Source organism: Spodoptera frugiperda, chromosome 3, assembly GCF_023101765.2.
Source record: "Spodoptera frugiperda isolate SF20-4 chromosome 3, AGI-APGP_CSIRO_Sfru_2.0, whole genome shotgun sequence".
Classification (NCBI taxonomy): Eukaryota; Metazoa; Arthropoda; class Insecta; order Lepidoptera; family Noctuidae; genus Spodoptera; species Spodoptera frugiperda.
The window spans coordinates 6,195,128-6,217,562 of record NC_064214.1 but is presented as its reverse complement, the minus strand read 5'-3'; the positions used below and the strand labels follow the sequence as shown (position 1 = coordinate 6,217,562).

At 36.1% G+C, this 22,435-nt stretch overlaps 2 protein-coding genes across 4 annotated transcripts; one reads left to right on the top strand and one right to left on the bottom strand.

The window, feature by feature from the left end:
* Window positions 1-220: 220 nt before the first annotated feature.
* LOC118273919 (poly(A) RNA polymerase gld-2 homolog B) lies at window positions 221-13,833 on the bottom strand. 3 transcript variants are annotated; one of them, XM_035591128.2, is made up of 8 exons: window positions 13,471-13,833; window positions 13,095-13,401; window positions 8,195-8,383; window positions 7,244-7,362; window positions 6,672-6,849; window positions 5,809-5,952; window positions 5,052-5,180; window positions 221-4,970 (listed from the first exon to the last, which is right to left on the bottom strand). In XM_035591128.2, exons 2-8 carry the CDS (start codon window positions 13,384-13,386, stop codon window positions 4,570-4,572), a joined length of 1,452 nt encoding a protein of 483 aa, XP_035447021.1. In that variant the 5' UTR covers window positions 13,387-13,401; window positions 13,471-13,833; the 3' UTR covers window positions 221-4,569. The 3 variants fall into 3 exon arrangements, with proteins under 3 accessions (XP_035447021.1, XP_035447022.1, XP_050562974.1); XM_035591129.2 differs by having other exon boundaries at window positions 5,809-5,940; window positions 13,471-13,832; XM_050707017.1 differs by lacking the exons at window positions 13,095-13,401; window positions 13,471-13,833 and adding an exon at window positions 8,642-8,766.
* Window positions 13,834-14,193: 360 nt separating this feature from the next.
* On the top strand, window positions 14,194-22,109 carry LOC118273978 (uncharacterized). Its single transcript, XM_035591278.2, has 2 exons — window positions 14,194-16,023; window positions 17,292-22,109. Exons 1-2 carry the CDS (start codon window positions 14,497-14,499, stop codon window positions 17,415-17,417), a joined length of 1,653 nt encoding a protein of 550 aa, XP_035447171.2. The 5' UTR covers window positions 14,194-14,496; the 3' UTR covers window positions 17,418-22,109.
* The last annotated feature ends 326 nt before the right edge of the window (window positions 22,110-22,435 follow it).

Sequence of the window (22,435 nt, the reverse complement as noted above, 5' to 3'; positions counted from 1 at the left end):
AAGCCATTGCCCTCAATATAGAGTCTATAATAGGGTATGACGTCGATGGAAGGGTGTATCGTAAACTACCTTCTACCCTTACATCTATTTCAAAATCTAGCATGGATATTTATTAGGAATCTGTAACATGAAAAAAATGTTGTTTTATTATTTATTTTGCTGGCCTATGTGTAGGGTATTTTGGGATTGAGGTTTGTAAACATAGGTAAATAAAACAAAGTTATTTGGCAGTTGTATATATTTAACTATTACAGAATATTTCTTTACAATAATTTCTTTGTACAATATGGAGATAAAAATCTGCTTGTGTTCAATAAAATAAAATGCAACACAAGATTAAACTTGTCAAAAACGTGACAAAATATATATCTTTACAAAAAAGAGGCCGTTTGGAGGCAAAAATATATTACATGGTCACACTATACAGATAATTACAATAGTATACAATAAATACATTACGATGTCGATGCATATTTATTTCTTTATAATTATACCAACAATAAAGTTAGACTCATATGAAAAAGTTATTGTTTATTCAGGACGAACAATTTGCATTTTATTCCTTTGAACCACTATTATTAATAACCATATGAAAAAAATTAAGTACGCAACTAAATAACAGATTTTATATTGAAAGGCAAAGCGAAAATGTGGTCTTAAAATACTGCCAAGGAGAGATCAAAATATATTATGTAGGTATATCTGAACGATTTATTTGTACGTACACGAAACTTAATCTTACGACCAGCCTCAATAACTCCTCTTTGACTTCTGAGAGTAGTTACGGTTGGTTTTGGTTTACACAAGTTACATTGAGCTCATGCTCCTAAATGTGTTAAGATTGTATCTCTTGTAGTCGGAAATACCGACAGATAAGTAATTGAGACTGGCTGTTAGACTTTAGGACGTCCACATGGCAGTGTTGGTTACAATAGTCCAGATATAGCCCGTAAGTATAACATTGCCTAATGGCGTGTCTGGACCTGATAGTATCCACGCCGGCACAAACGATTTAAATCACAACGTGGAACAACTTCTATTCATCATTCGAAATTATTGAACCCAACGCGGTACCGTAAATATTATTATGATACGTAAACTACCTAGCTCCTTTCCAATTAAAGGATATTTTTTTACTGATTTTTAATATTATTTATTTTAATAGTACTCTAAGAGCAGGACATAGCAACCTATTTAATTATAAATACATAAATGTGCGTCTTGGACATATTAGTTGCAGTATTGTCTAGGAGCTAGTTTTACTGAGATAGGCGACATTGGGATGTCACTTGGTTTCAAGTCTTTAATGAAGGAACTCCGGTCACAGGACCGAAGTTACAGGTAATATTTGTATTTCCTTTATTTCTTTACATAATTTACACAAGAGTAGCCTGGCGTTAAAGGAAACTTGGCGTAGAAGATGTTAGCTCTTGTTTCAAATAGTTTATATTAGATCAACAGGGGTGGCCACAACATTGGTAGCTTGGACGCAACGCAGTGTTGTGGCCACGCCCACTGTCCACAATAACGGTATATTTTACGGGTTGGTAAAATATTGCTTTCAGTTAGCTTTGCAAACCAAACCCAGACATGATTTTTTTTTTGTATTTTTTTTTATATTTGAATAAAACACATAATTATTATACATAAACATTGATTTAAACAAACTGTTTAAAAAAACAGCCCATAAGAAGGCAGATGGAAAGCCAACAAAACATGCGATAAAATTTGAATTGTCAAAATAATTTTTCTCAGAATTTTACACTTTTTATATATTTTTTTTTATAATTTTTTAGTTTTTTTATTAATTTTTTTTGTTATTTTTTGGTTTTATTTTTTTGGGGGTTTAATTTTATAGTTTTTTTTTTGTTCTTTCAATCGAGTGTCGAATTTTTTTATATCTTTTCAAAAAATCAACTGTTTTGAGAGACACTTTTCTTTATAACTCTAATCAGTTTTCTTACACATAACTTGTTTTTAAAAATTATTTATTGTACTTTAATTATTCAGCGCGGCCAAGTGCCTCTTATGTAAAATCTTTATAAAACTTATAGATAACGCGATATAAAATGCCAGGCGTATTACATCAAGTAGTGTCAGTGCTTTCGGGCTATGAGGGACAACGTCCAGATGGTGAACTTCATAACTAACATTACAAAACAAAACTTAACAATTTCTAGTCTACATAACGCTAGTGGCTAGTTATTGTAAACTTAACGAAACAACTGCGAGGCATCGATGCAAACATATCGGTAGATGCCGACCTAACCTGAATAATATATCATCAGCTAACGACTCGTGTATAACACTAAATTATTATCCAAAAAATTTAGAAAACTATGAACTTTAATAAACAACAAAATTTCGATTCGAGTTCATGCGTAAAAAGCTGTAAAACTATGGCCCAGTAAAAAGTGAACAGTTCATATTGTCATTTCATTATGACGAGCGGTTACAACGTCATACGTTCATAAGGTACAGAATTCCTAATCTGGGTAAGTAATATTCTTTTATACACTCTTTGTATTACTTTAAAGATATGCATTGTTAGTATCCTCACATTAATTATAGGAATTCTGCTAATCACATAGAACATAGTGCTACAAGAACGCATCAAAACATTATTTTACTCATTTCTATTCATTTTACGCGCTAAAAATGACAATAGCTTATGGTAAACTGAATTTTGACGCGGTCTTGTTGAAATACAAATGCTCAATATTTTTAAATACATTTTATAGCATAACACATTAATTTATGTTTTTCTCAATTTGAGAAAATAGATAAATTAACATGTCAGTAACAAGTAAATTATTTAATAGGAATATCTAGCGAGGAAAGATTATAGAAGGCGTATTGGTTGAAGTTGACAAGACTTGGATGTATTTGTGGGACGCTAGTTTTATCAGTTCAAGTCGGAAGATGCTGTAGTTTGCCATTCGCTTACATTTACAGGAAACATTGTGTAAATACATTTCTATAAAACTTGTACAATGTCGTTGTACGGAAGCCTTCAATAATCTTATAGTAGTCTAGCATCTGTTACGTTACAATGTACATTAAGCGTAGCTCAGCGCCAAATATAAGGCAACACAATGATTTAGCACCATTATTTAAGTTTTACGCATTCTCCCGTACGCTAGACACGGGCCCCGGCCCGGTCGGCCACCGCCGGCGCCGGGCGCGCCTCGAGCGTATCTAACGTCTGGTTATTGAGCCGCAACCGTTGCGTTCGGAGCGTAATATCTAATTGTAGCACCTTTAAACGATTACTTCAATATCGAACACTGTACACGTACACAATATAATTTTCTTTCACATAGTATCACAGGGAATTTCTCGTGTCCCATCGTACGCTCTCCCACATATATAACGTCTCGCGAGCGGGTCCTGGCTCCCTCCACGCAAAGCATGCATCGTATAATATATTATTCTATATAATATATATTTTTTTGTCATTTACCCTTTCCTCATCACAAAAATACTATTTACATAAAAACCATACACGACCCTAAAATGAATATTTATGTATTTTTTTATTTCTTACTATTTACACGTATTAAATAACTTACAAATAAACAATAATAAACATTTTAAAAACGAATAGGACGCCTCGTCGAGGCTGCGTGACTATTTGTATTGCGACGGTCACAGGTCACAGAAACTGACTACTTCGACTAGTGAACGAACTCGACTCTACTCGCGCCGAGCCTTGTCTCAGTCTTGGGACTCCACGGCACGCTGCCCACACCGCGGTACTGACGATTTGGGACACGCACACACACACACCCACACACCCACACTTACACACACAGGTACAGTCTCCAACCACGCATGTCCCACTGGATGTTCCCGCAGTGGTCACAGCGACTCGTAGTTGCAGACTGTACGAGGTAATCCCACTCTGTATAGTTGCGCAGCTAGTGTTGCAGATATTTGTCGGTTCCAATTACCCCACGGGTGTAGTGCATGGTCGAGTGGGTTGGTTGCGTGTCGTTTATCCAAACATTAAAGTTTTGAGGTATAATTTTTATTGTAACAACTGAAGCATTCGTGAAACGTGAAGTAATAATAATTAATATTTTCACTTAACTTTGGTCCGAATTGAGCACTGAGTTTACAATGTGTTCTATTACATAAATAATGTCTAAAGAAATAATAACACTGCGATTGTTAAAACTACTGGTTTACACCATAACAACAAAATGGAACATTCAAGTAATTGAGATCTATACATAGGCAAATGAAAACGACAAAAGCTGCATGCTGGCTTTTGTACGTTCTCTCACTTTGGTAAAGTAGTGCATGCACGTCGCCAGTACAAGTCCACCGTTACATCCCGGCCGCGGCTCGTACCTGGCGGGGCGGCGACTCCGTCCCCGACGGGAGGAAATAGGACAGTCGCTTCAATAAAAATGGCACCTCAAAACGAAGCAAAATTAACTAATAAATACATGGCACTATGGAATGTAAACATATAATTTTCATAGTGGCACATTCGTAGTCTCTAGTACAATATAAATACTCAACTATAGTTACACGGGATCAGTCGCGGCGCCGCGGCCGCCATCATCGCTGCGGCCAGGCGTCCGCCAGGCGCAGGCCGGCCGCCAGGCGCGCCGCCGACGTGCGGAACGTCGACACGATCTTGTCGAAGGACTCGGGGTCGTACACCGAGCGCGCCGTGTTGGTCAGGTCGAACGGCTCCTCCACGCACAGCAGCTTCCACTGGTGCGGGTCGTTCTTGTGCGCCCGCGCCGCGCGGCACGCCGCCACCGGCACCCGCGCCCCCGCGCGCACCGACACGGCCATGCGCTCGAACGGGAAGTCCGCGTAGTACTGCAGCAGCTGCACGAACAGCTCGGCCAGCGAGCTGCGGTTGTGCGCGCGCCGCGCCCCCGCGCCCCCCGCGCCCCCGGCCGCGCCCCCCGCCTCGCAGGCGCGCGGCAGGATCGCCGGCACCGTGCCGCCTGCAACATGCAACAACATACACACGTTACTACCCCGCACTATATACACTAGTACAGTAGCCTACAGTCCAGTATACGTACACTGCAGGAAGTGGATGACCATGAGAGTGAGTGAGTAGGAGGACAGCGTGCGATGCCGGGCGTCGTTGATGTCGTGTGCCTGCGCCCACAGCTTGGTCAGCGCCACCAGGGGGCGCACGCGCCAGTCCACTGCAACGCGAACGTACCAACCAATGTTAATATTCTATCTTTAAAGCAGATTTAACAACTGCATCACAAACAACCAATGATACAATAACATAGTAATATAAAGTTAAAAATGTAACTGCTATACTTGTAGAAATTCTCCTAATATTATACCTAGTATAAAAAAAGTCACTCTCCATTTACTTGAGCGAAGTTTTCTTCGTTTATCCCACAAAATAAGTATTAAAACTTCAATGAAAGAAAAAACAAGCAACCTTTGTTTAAAACAAATTCGCTTTGATACATTCTAAATAGTTCTAATAAAGTTATCCTCGTTCAGATCTTACATCATTATACTGCACTAGTCACATTGACATAGATGCAATAGTCACATATTATGATTCATAATCAATACATTTTCAAGTAACAATGAATCACATTCGGTGACTGATACTTGACTTGTCCTAACTTGTTTAAATGACGTATGAATAAAGCCCTTATTAATGAATCGAGGAAATGTGTATAATTATGGTCAAATTTCATGAACAATTGATACTGGATCAACCGCTTTTAACAGTAAAAAAGGTTCAGCTATATAATTTTATCAAAGTGGTTACAATTACAGTTATAATGTAAGTATATTGATACGTACATCTAGAGTAGCAGTGCAGTAAGTTGGTGTTCCGTATGCCGACGACGTTGTTACAGTTGAGGTCTACCTGCAGACCGTTGCGGGAGTCTCGGAACTTCAGTATCGGGACTTTCGCCTGGATCAACTCCGCATCTAAATGGACCACAGTGGGGGGATAATTATAACTGATTACGTTTATGTATTGGTTATTAACATGTATTAACGTATGTACTAAAGCTTGCGTGTAGTTTGTAAGATATCCTATTGGTAATGGACTTGTAACTGTTCTGGAGTCGAAGGTGTCCATGGGCAGCGTTGATTGCTTACCATCAGTTGATCAATCAGCTTGTTTGCAGCTCTATCCCATACAAAAACCTTAGAAGAATCTGAACATATGAGTTTAACAAAGTGTATTTTAGCTCCTCACTATTTACAAATAATGATGTTCTTGAATAAGTTCTTCTAGAATTATCCACATTTAATATGATTAATAAGTTTAAATCATGACATTAATCATCGCAAATGCATAAATTAATCATATTTACGTAATGTGGTGTAAAATGCAATGAGTTGGCATTTTTATAATCAGTTTCTAACTATACAGATAAGAGTTATTTCATACAAAATCTATAGATTTCATAGATCAGATTTGTTGCACAATTTTTATACTTATTGTGATATGGATGTGCTTGGTGAAATATAATAATGCTGGAAAATGGTCACAATAATGTCCTATGGAAGAAATGCAATAACAATTAGATATAAATCAGATAAACATGTATAAAGTTAAACAGTTTAATTTTACCGAAGTCTTTGGTATCTATCGATTTTTTACATGTGGAGTTAATGGATAAAAATTGGTTAATAGTGTTAAGTATGCTTACTAGGATCAAAGCTCCGTATGTAGCTGAGTATGTAGTTGAGATGCAGCAGTGCGTGTGAGCGCGGGTCGAGGTCGTCCACGGGCCGCACGTACAGGCAGAGGTCCATGTCGGACGAGTCCAGGCCGAAGCCCGACATCGTCGAGCCCACCACGTACAGGCCGTAGCGCGGGAATATTGTCTGGAAACATAACAAAACATATTTATTTATTTACAAAATCTATCATTACAGTTTTTCCAATGCGATAGTTAGATCTTAATACTAAATCTCTTTACAAATGTTGAAACAAAGTAATTTGATCAAATGACTAGAGGTGCATCTTAATAAGTGGATCTATACTTAATAATACAATGTCATCATAAAGACAATGTATCGTAGAATCAAACACATTATTTGGGTTGTGGACAACTTTGTATACAAGTGGCTTTCATTTCAAGCTGGGGCATAATGTCATTGGATTTCTAGGTTTACATAAATTCTGAGTGTGTTATGTAGTGTTGGCTTTGCCCCTTTGTTGGATATTAAAGGGGAAAAGTGAGTGTTATTTTCATAATAAAAATAATCAAAAACAAACCTTTATTGTGATGAAAAGATATCTCCAAAGGTTCATCTTCTTCCTGAATGTCTCCTCTGTTTGCTGTGATTTTATGAACTTATCCCAGATTTCTTGAGACAGTGTGTCCCATTTTGAACCTAGAAAAGTCAAATATATTAAAACAATATAGAGCACAACCATTATACTTCAAAGTTATTATTGTACTTGTATTATTGGTTAATCAGGGATGCCACATGCACTCTCTGACATATACATCTAATTATGTATTAGAGAGAGTGAGATTTACTCACACTACAATCCCTTTTCTTTTAATTAAACTGTTAAGTGAATTATAACTATGGCTGCATTGTTACCATTGTTTTGTCCACACATTAGCCTTGAACCTAAACTCTTATTTAACACAAGCTTATAATTTAATACATGTATGTAAATGGCAACCATTATCATACAAATATATCACTTCCTTTGCATATTACTGTATTTTTGTCTTGTTCCAAAATATTGTGTTTTATCCCATTAACATATTTTGTACATTTGTGTAAATATCAAATAAGACGAAAATTGAAATAATTTCCATAATTTCTCATTTTAAATTATCACATTAATACAAAATAATAGTCTCACGTTTTCACCTGTAAGAAAGAAGCTTGTTTTGGATATAAAACTTTAACCATAGATGGAAAATCCGTTGAACCCGAGTAATCAAGTGACAGAAAAGTTCAGCTTGCATTGCAGCATGCTACTTCAAGCATTAAGAGGCCTATGGCCGGCAATGGTCGGAAACGGGCTGATTATCATGATCGAATTCTATTTCTAATACTCAAACTACGTTGTACAGATGTTACATACAATGGTAATGTAAAGTGGCGGACTTAATACCGAATGGCATTTTCTAGCACTGCAGAATAAAGAACAGAAGCGCTAGGTTAGATTTTGAAGAACAATCTTAGCTGTAACGACTCCACTTACCATTTAGCAAGTCGTCCGGCGTGAACTTGACTTGGAACGGGTAGGAGCCGTTGAGATACCTCTCGGGCGCGATGCGTCGCTGCGGGCGCACGTCCCGTCCGCGGCGGCCGCGCCACTCGCGCACCTGCCCGTACCCGCCCGTGTAGTGCCCGCCCGACGTACGCTCCGTGTTGCGGGATGACTCCTCACCTACATCATAAACATATTTTGTACCTATTTATCTAATATTATTATGTATTTCGTTACTCTTAAGGTGGTCTTTCTTCAATTGATTTTCAATCTTATGCTATTGCAATAAAGTCTAATTTTGGTTATTTGTAAAAATTAGACTAAATAATCAAAATTAGACTTAATATTATGCAACTGTTCAGCTGAAGTGTACATAGAATTTTTTAGTTTCGTCTAGTTCATAAAAACAAGGAAATAAAAAAGGAAAATAACACATACACATTTTGCAGGATGTCGAAGAGTTTATTTTATCGCTTTTATGTTGAGAATATTGTTCTTGCATTGAACACGTCTGAACGCGAGCAAGATCGTAGGCAATCTGACATCACGCTACTAGAACTAGAATAAACATCACACGGGGAATACCCCGGGTAAGCGCTAGTCATAATACCTATCAATATGGCGAGACTATAATAATCATTATAAGAAAATAATTACGTATTGTAATGCAACATAGATATCTACAACTAATTAAAAATACAATTCATCCATAGAGAGCTATGTTATCAGCTAATTTTATGTGAATAGCTGAAGTTATAATTTTAATTTATTTTACTACACTAGAATTAAAACAATAGTTTATATTGGTTTAATAACTACGTATAAATGAGTTAATGAAATAGCTGCTATGATTGACCTAGCATATACTAGTATCGTGAAGCGTGGCACTGCGACATATCAGTTGCTATGGGGACCGCAAGCAATCAGTGTGCCCATAGGTGCCCTAATTTTGAAGTGGGGGACCTCTTTTACAGGTATACCGACATTTTATTGCCAAAAGAGAAATTCACGTGCTCATTTCATATTAGTTGAAAGAAATAATTTGCTTAAATAATCCACTATTATTGACTGATTAGAATAATTCTTTCACCATCGGAAGGGAGAGATGCGTTACTTATCAATCCTGATATTCCTACAGGATAGAAATCTAGAAATCCAAGAAACTGAAACCGCAGTCGTAAAACCTGTTAATTATTTTAATTAATAAAGTGATAGTTACAAGTCACAAGTAGCTACTTGTTTCAATGAGTGGGTTTCCCGATTCCTTTACGCCACAATCTTGCTTATGATATTGCGCGGATTTATCATTCTACATTCCACACACATAATGGCGACGATATCACGTGAAAGCATCGTTTGATAGCGCCACGAAAGTTTGTGGGATGCAACAGGAATACTAGATTCGGTTAGGAACTAGTTATTCATAATCAGGGTTTAACCAGACAGAGTTAAGCCAACTTGTAATTTAAGGATATCCTATTTCTTATAATTCAATTAGGTAGCTACGAGTTGACTCACAAGTTACCTGATGGTCCACCGCGTTTTTGACATCATCAAGATTTGATGCATTATGAATTCTATGTGGGTATAACTTAGGGTCTACTTTGTTAAATTGTAGCTTTTAGCTTTAAAACGGTTGGTAGTTCTTTCAATTAAATTCTATTTACACAATTTATGTGAAGCAACACACTGGAAAATTAAGATCTCGTGCTAAATAAGATTTAATTGGCTGGAGCTCGATTAAAAAGTTGCTTAACGACTTAGCAACAGTAATCAATGAATATGTGTTAGTTAATTGGTGATGATATTATTTTCCATGGAAATAGTTTATGTCGAGAAAAATATTTATTGTTGCAATTATATGCATGGAAGTTTCACATTGATTTGTTATGGAATTTACGGAGCAGATTTTTAAATAAATATAAATTAAAAGTTATACAACTACTAACAAAACAATGTCATGCCTTTTAAAATTCAGATTAGTCGCTCTACGGATATTTTCATAGACGGTATTTCTATATTATAGTAAATTCTCTTACGTTTAGCCTTATCGCTTAGATTTTTTGACTCATCTTTCTAGACATCGGAAAAACATGTTTACGTTTGTAAATAGCAGTAAATGGGTACAAGTGTATAAAACTACGTAAATTCACAGCTGCGTAGGTTAGGTAGGTACATGTTTATTACATCTTTGGTGTACGGCATAATCTATAAAGCGCACTATTCGAGAATATTCGAGTGTGTCATGCCGCCATACGCGCATTCAAGGAGTAATCGTTTTAAAATAGTTTTTATTCAATACCGACGCATTTTACGGTTAGTATTAATAGGAAAAGGATTATAAACTCCGACATAATAACTTCATTGACGACATCTTTGTCTTTTATGTACATAGGTATATTAAACGTACTGTAGTCCCATGGGGGTAGGCAGAAACCTCGAGGTACGAGTTTAATAAGAGTAATCTTTTTTGATACATTTTAAAATAATACGCTATGTAATACATGTAGAATAGTAAATGATTAATTTTATCGTCGTGCTATTCTCTGTCTTGAAGTTGTATAGCATAACGAACGACTTAAGATTTTTATGCTAATTTGGAAATTCAACGGACGATTTGCTATCTGAAAGCGGATACTTCTCGTATTTAGATCTCCAAGCCAACCAATGATGTTTTCTCGCTCTATTTACCAACGAGAACAGTAAAATTCTAACCGTAGTCTTAGGTGAGTGCAGGTACTTAAACAAACTGACGTCTGCTGATTTTACGTTAAATTTAACGCATTCTAAGACGCAGTTGAATTAGTTTTGTTTTGCGATACGACTAGTAGGCTACATACAGGTATTTTCCTATCAGAGTAACTTGTTTTCATAATAAAACATAAGTTTTCGCAAACTTTTTCAATAATACCTTTCCTTTTATTGTACGGTATTAATGCGCCTTGTAGTTGCGAGTATACACATCGTAGAGAATGAGCGTCATAGGAATTTTAAAACAAGGTGGTGTGCTAAACTTGTGCGTCTTCAGAATTTGCGCGTCACTACGAGAGTCGGTCATGATGAGTGTAAATGGGGCGGCATTAACTGTGCGCTATTTTTCTATTTTCTTAGCTTCATATCAGTGTAAACACGCTTCTCGAGAGAATCATACCGATCTATTTACTTATCTCTGGCGTTCTCAAGGTTAAATCATTTAGATATTATTTACAATGTTATCTAATATACCAAGTTAACGTCACGTTACACATGTACTCGACGCGTTCCATTGTCACCTTTATGATAATGCAATAAAGTACAAAATGATAGCGTCGAGTTAGAGGCTATTCCAAACATCTAAATATAACGCAGCAGAAATGTGTCTACAATGGGATTTTATTCTGGATCTACGAAATGTATAGGTTACACGTGTGGAACAGTAAACAGGAACGCAAACAATTACGACGTCGTATTTTGACGAAATATTGTTAAACTAGCTTGTTTAGGTGCCTACACGATATTCCTTTTTATTTTATGTGCTCGTGTAAACAATTTGTTCTTCGCTCAATTTGGGAGAGGTTTATATCGAGCGCGACATGAGGCGCATCATATAGTTAAGCGGTTTAAAAATAAAGGAATATCTTGCTTGTTATCACATCAACGTTTTTAGTTTGCAACAAAACTGCGCATTTGGTGGCGCCAGGAAATTGAGAAATAATATTAAAAATAAAATGGTCGCCACGTGAGAAGTCGCGTGTTGTGAGTAATTAGCAAGCACTGGCCCACTTTTGTGAAGGATATTCTATAATTTGTTAGTGAATGTACTATAACAACTTCAGTACACACAGCCTAGTACTAGTATCATTTGATCACATGTGCCTTGATCATACATTGTAGACTTATATCACAAGCTTATTATTAGTAGAATTTCACAAACTTATTATGCCTTCAGAGTGCAGTTTCTTCTTCACTTATTTATACACTTTGACCTTCCTCAAACATTACTCCAATGTCTAATGAAAACCACATAAATATCCATTCAGGAGTTTTTAAGTTCATTGTGAACAGACAGATGTAAATATGCTGTTGAGGACTTTGTCTTACATTTTATAAGCACAAGAATTTTTAAAATAGGTATGTTTGGTGCTTTAAAACTAAATTAATGTCAATAAAATTTAAAAAAAAAAGGTATTCCAAAAGAAATAATTGATATGAGTGTAAGTACTATTCAAATATCAAGTGATACTGTTATGATATTAAATATATTCAACTTTTTGGGTAAGACATGGCTTTGAGAATAACAGATTGACAAGTTTAGATATAAAATGATCAATGTTCAATGTTTATGGTTGCTATGCAATCTCCAAAACTTGGGTGCACATTCATTTAAACTTTTTTTATATCTTAGTACCCCACAAAAATTCAAATGGAAAAAATATATTTAAAAAAATTAAGTTATTTATCAGTTGCCAAGGTGATAAGGCATTATCAAGCCATTTAGTTGTTTATAACTGTATTTAAAAACAAATCATGTAAGCAGCATTGTTTTTATAGTATGACCTGGCAGCGTTACCGGTTTACCCAAAATGTACACACAATATCTAATATTCACAGATATTCTTGTGTCTGATTTCATTATATAGATTTTATATTTTAGATGTATTGCAATAGTTCTCAATCTTTACTCAATTAAATACAAAATCCACAAAAAAAATTAAAAAAATTAAAACTTCAACATCGCAAAATGAGGGTGGAACAAAATTAGTAAATCTTGAAGATAATAATGAACTAAGTAATAAGGAAAATAATTAATTAAACTTAGGTCAGTGGGTCATCTCAGCACTTCCTGTTTACAGATGTAAACATGATAAAAACATGCATCTGCTAACATTGATAACACAAATAGGATCCTTACCTTTTTCTCCCGACTTGTTGGAGCCAGAGGCATTACTTGAGAGGCTGGAGTCATCTGAGTCATAACCAAAGGCTGTGTTGTCTCCTGCACCCTTGGCGCTAGGGTGGCGGTCGCGGCGGGGCTGCCAGCGGCGCGGAGTGGCATGTCCGGCGGGCGAGCCCCCGCCCAAGCTCTGCAGCGCGTCCAGCGGGTAGTGGCGAGCCGACCGCTCCTGTCCACCCATCATGAATATCTGCCCCGGGCCTCCGAAGGCCCCGCTCCCATGATACATCATTGGCGCGCCCTCGTTCATGCCCGCCTCTTTACCCTGCCGGCAGTTCAGGTTATGAGAGAGGTTCACCGGCGAAATTAGACATTTAATTTTTAGGATACCAACCTGTATTTCGACCGTTAAATCCGATGGCGTCCGGTGTGGCGGGCGACTATTGCGTCATAGTAGGCGTAGTAAATTAATTAGAGTATGGTGCGACGTCGAAATCGAGTGATTCTATTTATCTTGAGTATGCCGAAATTCGAGACGATCGTCAAGTGGGACGTTCTTTCCGATTCTTTAGCTTCCGGCTTTCAATTGAGTCGATAATAACGTGTCGCTCGCTTCCCACTGTGTGAACAAAACTAGCTATAATTATTTCGACGCCGGTAATAATAAATCTACCCACGAATTATGGCAAATCTGTAAAATCTAATGAGGAAGATCCGCCATGACTTTAGGGAGCAACACTAGCGACATCTGACGGAAATGACTGAAGTAGTACACGTGATCTTACTTTTTTCTACTTCAAATTTTGATGTTCCATTTTGAGCCAGCGTGAAAAGTAAAATAATTTGGTTCACCAATAATTTGTAATTATTTGTAAAAATCTATTTTAACCATAGCGAACCATATCTATGCAATAATGAGAAAAATATACGAAATCTTAATCACATGACAAAAATACTTTACATATTTTTTTACCTTGCAACAATTATTTGACAGTTAGTGGTTGTGTGACAGTGACATTAATTACTGCGTTCCATTTACCAGTTTATGATATTTGTAGCATCTAAATAGTACACCTTTGTTTTTCCAATAAGTATTTTATATTGCTGTCTTTGTTTGTTACAACGTATGTACAAAATGTTTATTTTTTCCGTTTTACAATCAGTTTGACAGTATTTGCCAGACACACGTAAAAATAATAAAATTACATACAAAAATAATCCATTTTCCAGATATAAATTGTTTGTAGCGATAATGGAAAACATTTCAGTATGTGTGCTATTATTGAACGAATTATAAAAACTATTTAACGAGTGATGACGTTGAATTGGGACTATGTAACCTTAAAAGTGTTAAAAGAAACAAACTTTGCTTTCTCATTGTTTGATAATCATCGTTATCTGGGCAGAACAGTGCGTTGATATGTCACATTTTGGAGATTTTATGGACGGTGTGCCCGTTAAAATATCAGAGAAGTATAAGAGGCCGCTGAGATTTGATTTACCTTATACAGTAAATGAATGTCCAATTAGAGCTCAAGCTGTCGTGGACAGCGCTAATTACTCGTGTGCGTTTGAAAGAAACGTCCTTGCCAAACTTAAGGAGCTTAGAAATGCGAAAGAAACGAAGAAGAATGAAAGGCGGCATCGCCTGCAGCTGCTGCAGGAGGCGGAGCAGAAGAGGCTCGATGCGATAGCTGCCGCCGAGGACGAGGAGCGGCTCAAACAGCTGAGTGTGTCCGAGGTGTCGTACCCCAGCACTGACGAAATAAGCCCGTTGTCTCCTGATGAGAAAGCTGATAAAAACTGTGATAACATTGCTAAAGTAGATAAGCCTTTAGAGCATACAGATGTGTCCACTAGTATTGACTACCCTACCACTAGTGCTGCTGTGGAGTCTCAACTGAATATACTGCAGCCCATACAGGTGAAGACACATCTGCAGGAGAACAGCCTACTGGATGATCCTGACCCCCTACAGAATTTAAAGTTAAATACAAAGATTACTAAGATACCCCATAACCCTAACATAGACACACTAACATTTAGAGATTTTGAGAATGATACATCCAGTCCCTTTGACAATGTGGAGCTGAAGACTATAAATGACATGGAGCTGCTGGCACAGGTGCTGCAGAGTCAGAAAGAATCCACAACAAGCTGTCAGCCTCAGCCAAGTTATGCTCCAGAACATGGCTATACCATTCCCAACTGTGCCTCCCAACCACATGTGGAGGGGGTCACATATTTACCAGCACAATATTTAGATCAACCTATTCAAAATTCAAATATGATGTATGGATCTCCACAACATTATCCAATGTCCAATGGGTACTATATACCTACAGATAATGAAGCTGCTAATATGTATATGCATAACTATCAGTACTACGTCCCTCCTAATCCATACACTCCTGTAGAACCATATTATGGAAGTCAGATGGCCACTACATCCACAGATATTGGTCATGTGCCAAATGGTTCATACATTCCACAGCCTTACTACTACCACCAATACCCTCAAGTTCCTGTGGCATATGCACCAGGGAATGCTCCAGAGGCTTACCCAGTTGTGATGCCAAATGAGAGCTCAGATCAAACTACAGCAGCTACTGGTCCACAGACTGCAGTGAAATCTAGGTCCAGGAGTGTGCCGGACATTGTTAGGGAATTGAATGAAGAGTTGGCTAAACTAAGGATGAGTGAGAGATCTTACAATGCCAGTCCCGCTCCTAAAAACCAATCTCCACAAACATCTACTCCTGCTCCCGCTACAAGTAGTAATAGTAAGGAGGAGAAGAGGAGTAGGAAAAGAACAGAGAATCTGCCAAATCCATTTGAGAAGTTGTCACCAAAGTTGCAGGACATGTGTAGGAAGATTCATGGAATGGGTTTTCCTCTTGACAGGGTAGCTAGGGTGTGTACCCTAGTAGGTGATAATGACAAGAAGGTGAGTAATGCCTGTACTTTACATTGTTTTATAACAAACTTAATTTCAGACTCAATTACTTGTTCAATGTGGCTTGATCTTCCATTTATTAATTTTATTTATTGAAATTATTTGAGAACCGTGGCTTTCTGCAACTCAATCAATATCAATGCCATTTCAATTGAACTGTACTTTTGAATAGTTGATTGGTATTGATTCTTTGTGTATATGGACAGTTAATGCATGCAGTTACTAATGTTGATATATTGTTATTGGGACACAAGTTTATTGGTATTATAAATATTGTGTTTAATTACTATGATGTAAAAAGCCTAGGTCTATATTTAACCAATTTCGAAATATCAATTTCCTTTACCTAGGAAAACCTTGCCAGTAAGAAGACTAGTTAGATGTGAGAAAATATAAAACAAAACTCTTTTGTTAGATGGTATGTTTATCTTTATCAAGACATTTAATAGATATGTTTCATTGTACTGTTCAGTTCCCAGTAGCCTATGAGTATAATCTAAAACACAAAATGAAATCTTAGGTAGGGCGCCAAGGAGTTTCAATAATTTTTTACATGCGCTACGGCGTGTATCATTATAGCAATGGTGGGCACAGTCCGACTGAAAATTTCGGATGACAGGAACTCCTGACGAAAATATTATGTCCCAGGACAACAAGCAACATAGTTAACAAATCCATTACGAAATTATAGGTCGGGTTAAATACTTATGCGTGTCGTAGTTTCTTTGCCACCGATCTAGTATATTCTGATCAGTAAATAAACCACAGGAGAGAGGAACAGTGCAAACAGTTCTACATTTAACCTTCATTAGTTAATTTAAATGCTATACTTGTAGTGAAGTACTTAGTTAGTAAAAACTCTGATAATATAATAACCCAATTATGTAGCTTATTTCGAGGCCGATAACAGAGTTTACTTAAACTCATTAGTGTGATGTTGGTAGCCAAATCACATTACAACAAGCAACCTCATTATAATGGAATGATAAAATGTCTGTGTCGGGTTTCTTTTCAAACATTTCAGCTCTCAGCAAACATAACGAAAATCTGCGAATTTTAAACTCGACGTGTAAGATCGAAAACTGCTCCGAACTCCGAATTCATTGTATTGTTAACTAAATTGTTATTTCTTTTAGAACTAAGTCATTGATTTTCTATTACATTATGCAATCCAAATGGCCTTAAGATGGCACCTTCACCGTTTTTGACGACTAGCAATGTAACAGTCCTTTTAACAAAAAATCTGTTTCAAATTCCAGGTGATCGAAGGTCTATTAATACTCGGTGATCTAATGGACCTCGGCTTCCCAGAGGGCAGGGTGTCCGCAGCGTTAGCTAAGCACGAATTTAACAGGGACAAAGCTTTGGACGAGCTGGTACCGTAACAGAGTAAGAAAACCCCGAATATTTGTAAGAGGACTCTAGAGAAATGATTTCTCCAGAAGGAAATCAAGGATACTCCTGTAGGTCAGGTTGTGACGGACAGAAAATGGCGGTTTGACAAAATGGAACTGATAGCAATACGAATAGACTTACCGGCTTTGAAGCCGTATCTATCAGGCTTTGAAACAGCACAGTATACAAAGTGTCCGGAATGGTGTAGGGATAGTCTCCAGAAGTGATAGTGTCGGGATTATGATGCATTTGAATATTTCGTAGTTTGAAATATAGAGTCTATAGGTACTGATATAAATAGTCGATGTCTACTAGCAGATGAAAAGTTGCCGTTACTATAATTATTATTTCCGCTAATTGCTATGATTATAAATGATATGTTTTAATTCTTCAAAGCGCGGTTTTTATCTTATCTTACTTCGTTTAACAATTTAAGCACTGATGCACATAAATGTAAAACAACATCACATTGTTTTTTTATAAAGTAAGAGATGAATCAACTCCTGATTCATAAACTTCATAGAAGTAAATGTTTGTCGCTATATTTTTCCTTTTACGTATAAATTACGAGTGTGTGAGAGAGTATAGTATTTATTCACTAATTTGAGTAAACGAACTTAATTCGAAAATACTGAATACATAACGTTTTTTTAATAAAATTATTTTATTGTATTGTTGAAGCTAGGTTCAAAAGCCTGTTCATCTTATCCGCAACAGAAAGTACTTATAGTTTCTGCACATCCATTCCACAAATACATCACAATTCAATGTAACAAATAGCAATAATACAGTTTTCTAATACTTCATCAGATGGGCTTAGCTCTTCTAAGTCATCTAGATTGGATATGGTTAATATTGTTAATGTTAAAAATTTTACTTATTCTGTTTGCTCAGCGACCCGACATGGATCTTGGCCTACGATACGAGATTTAACCATTTTTCGCTGTTCTTGTCTCCACCCCATCTTTCCAGCAGTACTTTGGTCGACATGTCTATCGTCCTCCGGTAGGTTGACCAAGATATGCTTTATAATTCGATTCTCACCCGTTCCGTTGATGTGGCTTAGCCCAAGTTAATTGATTTAAAACACAATTCTAAATGAATTGTGTCCACTAAAGTCCCAGAACCGAACTAAGGTATTAAAAGGCATGGACTTATAACGATCACCTCTTTTTTATTTAATCTGTACCTTAGCCAGCGCCATCTATGAAAGATTCACGCAATTAACGCCACAACATTTTAGTTCACTGTGACCTTAGCGTTTATAATTTCCACAAATAAAAATATTTTCTATAAATAACAGAATATTTAAATTATAATAACGGTTGATTTGTGATTGCCAAATAAGTTTAGTATTTTTAATAGATCATGCGATTCTATAAATATTTGTAGTAATTTGTGACTTTTGCATAATATCGAAATTCTTGCGAGAATAATGTTTGCAATTTTATTCAATTATGTCATTAATGTTTTGTGTCTAGGTTGTTACAAATTGCAGGCAATTATGTTTTTAAGTTTTTTAGAGAAATTTCTTTAGAGATTGAGACACACTGTCTAATCCAACAGAACGTAATTTTGATTATACGTAGTTATTACAGATATGAGCAATATTGAGCACCCCTAACGTCTCTCTTCAATTATTTCGACTTTATTCCATACATAGTAAAGTTGAAAATCTATTGAAAGAAAAGAAAATGTCCATATTACTTTTATTTCATGGAGTTTTCACTTCTTTTACCCCCTTTAAGTTACTTTTAAGTCGCTGGTGTTACGGATTCCAATTGGCGGCGGTGATTGCTATCATCAGACGATCCTCTAATTTTCCCACTATACCAAAGAAATGAGTAGTATTATTTTATTTGTATATTCTGTGGGTTGAGATAATTGAAGTTGCCACATGTGCCAACGTCTTTACAATTTGACAGTCACCATAAGGTAATACTTTATTAGGGGAGGAGTTTCTAATAGGAGCCATTATTTCTAGATTAAAATGTCATCTATTTTTTTTTTCAACATGTACTTCCTCTATTTGAATTGAATGAACAACTTAATAAGTAAAAAAGTGGGTTGGATTTACCAATTTAATTTGAATGGTTCAATAGCCATATTTACTTTAGAAAACCCTTCATTAATCAAAGTAAACCTTTCATTCTACCGCATCACCAACACACACCTAATTTTGATACATAAAATTATGGGTGCTCCACCAGAGATGTAATAGCTAAGCTGCTGACACGTGGAAGATGCGCATCTCGAGTATGTGATGTATCGATATTTGGGACACTATTCATAGCACGCATCTTTCCATATAAAACATCTTAGTTGAAACCATTTCCACGAGGGCTAAGCAATGTGTACCAATGAATATGATTGATTACAGTAACATAGGTATCAGCATAGCACATCTTTGGTGGAAAATCACCCTAACAATATCTATTCTAAAAGTTTCCGTAAAAGATAATAAAAATAAAACAAATATGTATTGTCTTTTTCCTGTTGTATTATTTTATGGTGCTTTACGGAAGTAAAGACGGATACACTTAAAAACGTTTATTACGATAGCCCTAAAACATGTTATCGGTCACACTAATGGCTGAATATCGGAAGTCTATTAAGAATTCTAAGTATTAGGATGACAACAAGCCATTAAGATAGTTGGTCGCGATCTGTCTAATTGATAACATGTACGACATCTGTTGATGATTATCTCCAAATTGTCTGTTTCCGATGGCGATCTCTGATCTGTAGATAAAGATGTTAGAAATACCTATTTAGTTTTCTGGGAAATCTTTTCGGATATAATATTACTAGACAATACTAGAACAGGGAAATTCAGTATGTCAAGTTTCGCCAGTGCTGTAAAAACGACATATTTATTAGTTACGGTACTAAAAATGCTCGACTAATTTCAAGCCAAACCGGAGCTCATAATTACGAACTATCTGCAAGGCGATCTTATGAACAGTTTATAATTAATGAATATAGTATGTCTCATGGTAGTAACTGTTTAATCTCACGAAAATTCTCGAGTTTCGTAATTCTCAATCCCGATATAGTTACCTAAGTTACCTACCCCCAAAACTATGAACTGCGGAAACAACTATTTCTATGTAATAAACAAGCCACATCAGTGTTCTATCTTATCGAAACATTATTGTACCATTAGAAAACTTATGCATTTATAGTATGTGAGATATAGTGTATGATAAATAAAATAATTGTTGTGCCTATCGACTTGTCAACACGGATTGTTTTATATTCTTGCCTCTTGGAAAAGATATAGATATTATCACTGTTATCTTCCTAATTTCAACCATGTGTATTTGTGACTTAAAAATCCTTTTAAATGTTCGTACGTAAAAATTCTTATATTTTCAAAATGTTTTAATGTTGTAAAGAATTATAATGCCGCCATTTTTAGGCCCAAGTCTCAAATGCACTGGAAGCACCATGCGTTGTATTTTTTACTAATAAATATAATGTTTATATTGTAAATATCAAACGTGCAATTTTATTATATGTTGTATATTTCTTCTTTCATTGCAATCATTATGTTTCTAAAGATTTTCTTGCCATACGAATTTTACGTATGCCATGTTAATTCGTATGGCAATAAAAGCTACAATCGACTACCAAGATATGAAGTTGATTTTTGAATGAATAACGTGTGCTCCTTTAGTTTAGAATCATAAAAGATGCGAAAGTCCACATCACCATTTTCATCACTTCAAAAATGTGTATGAGATTAATTGGCCCGCCTTTATAATGGTGTTGCCACACTACTGTTACAAATGTTACCATATACTAAAAGTAGACATTTAATATATTTTTTTTCGTTTTCTAATATTTTTTAGCAGTAGTGTGGAAGTACCATCACACCGAATTGAGACTATACTCTTGTTTAACAGTTTTACAGTCGGTCGATGCTATCGCTAAAGTTACGTAGTTTTATTGTTCAGATCTAATTAAATGACTTAAGTAGACTTTATAATTTAATTTTTCACTTGGCACGCGTCGCTATTATAAGTATTTCGTTCCATTTTCATACAAAATCCTCACAGAACAGCTATTTTTGCGAAACAGTTGAAAGTATGTATAATAGAATAGTGAGAAAATGTGCAAATATTGTGATTTTATTATTTTGTTAGTGTTTTGTATGAAAATGTAACTTCAAAGCTCACAATAAAGCTTATAATATATTATTTTTGTATGTAGATATAAAAATACTCTAGTGTAATGATTAATTTGAGTGAATATACCTTTTGGGTGATTCTATCGGGGTAGGGTCGAGTGGGAGAGACCGAAACAACGAGGTGTCAAAAGTGCAGTGCCCATACATTTAGTACTCCATGTTTAATTTATGTGGAGCAATTTTCGTTGTAAATAACAAATAAATTGAAGTATTGTCCCTAAACTGCACTCTCAATCTAACTAAACAATAAAATAATTTACTTTCGGGCACTCATCGAATAAATTAGCAATAATTTTCACTCCTGCTCGACTCCATCTTAACATCCCCATCTTAACTAAGGAACAGTGTTCCAAACGAGGTTTTTATTTATTTGTAGTATAAAGAAAGTTATTAGTAGTAAATTATAAGTGAAGGCTTCGGTAGAGTGGACGGAGGTTTTATACATTACAGCTTCACAAACGAAATGTATAAATAAAAATTGTTATTTTCATTTTGTGGTTTTATTCCTAAGGCCCCGGCCGCACTAGAACAGAAACGCGGTTTTTAACCGCGTAGCATTAAAATGTATTAAAAACGGCCCCGGACAAAACCGCAAGTGGTGCCATATTTCGCTTTCTTGTTTTACAAATATACGCGGTTAAAAACCGCTGCGGCTCTGTCCTAGTGCGGTCAAGGCCTATTAAACGGTTTCCAATTGTTTGTAAGACGGTCTCGATACCTACGTTGTTAGGGCGAATGACAGTAATTAGTAACACTATCTAATTAGCACTTGCTAATTAGTTAATTAGCAATTAATTACGTAATTAGCAATTCAAC

Excerpts from the sequence above, each read along its gene's own strand:
- LOC118273919 (XM_035591128.2), bottom strand. The coding sequence starts at position 13,386 with ATGAACGAGGGCGCGCCAATGATGTATCATGGGAGCGGGGCCTTCGGA. Across the intron at positions 8,384-13,094 it reads CAACAAGTCGGGAGAAAAAG|GTGAGGAGTCATCCCGCAAC; the intron begins GTAAGGATCCTA and ends TTTATGATGTAG. Across the intron at positions 4,971-5,051 it reads GGTCATCCACTTCCTGCAGT|GCGGCACGGTGCCGGCGATC; the intron begins GTACGTATACTG and ends TGCATGTTGCAG.
- LOC118273978 (XM_035591278.2), top strand. The coding sequence starts at position 14,497 with ATGTCACATTTTGGAGATTTTATGGACGGTGTGCCCGTTAAAATATCA. Across the intron at positions 16,024-17,291 it reads TAGGTGATAATGACAAGAAG|GTGATCGAAGGTCTATTAAT; the intron begins GTGAGTAATGCC and ends TTCAAATTCCAG.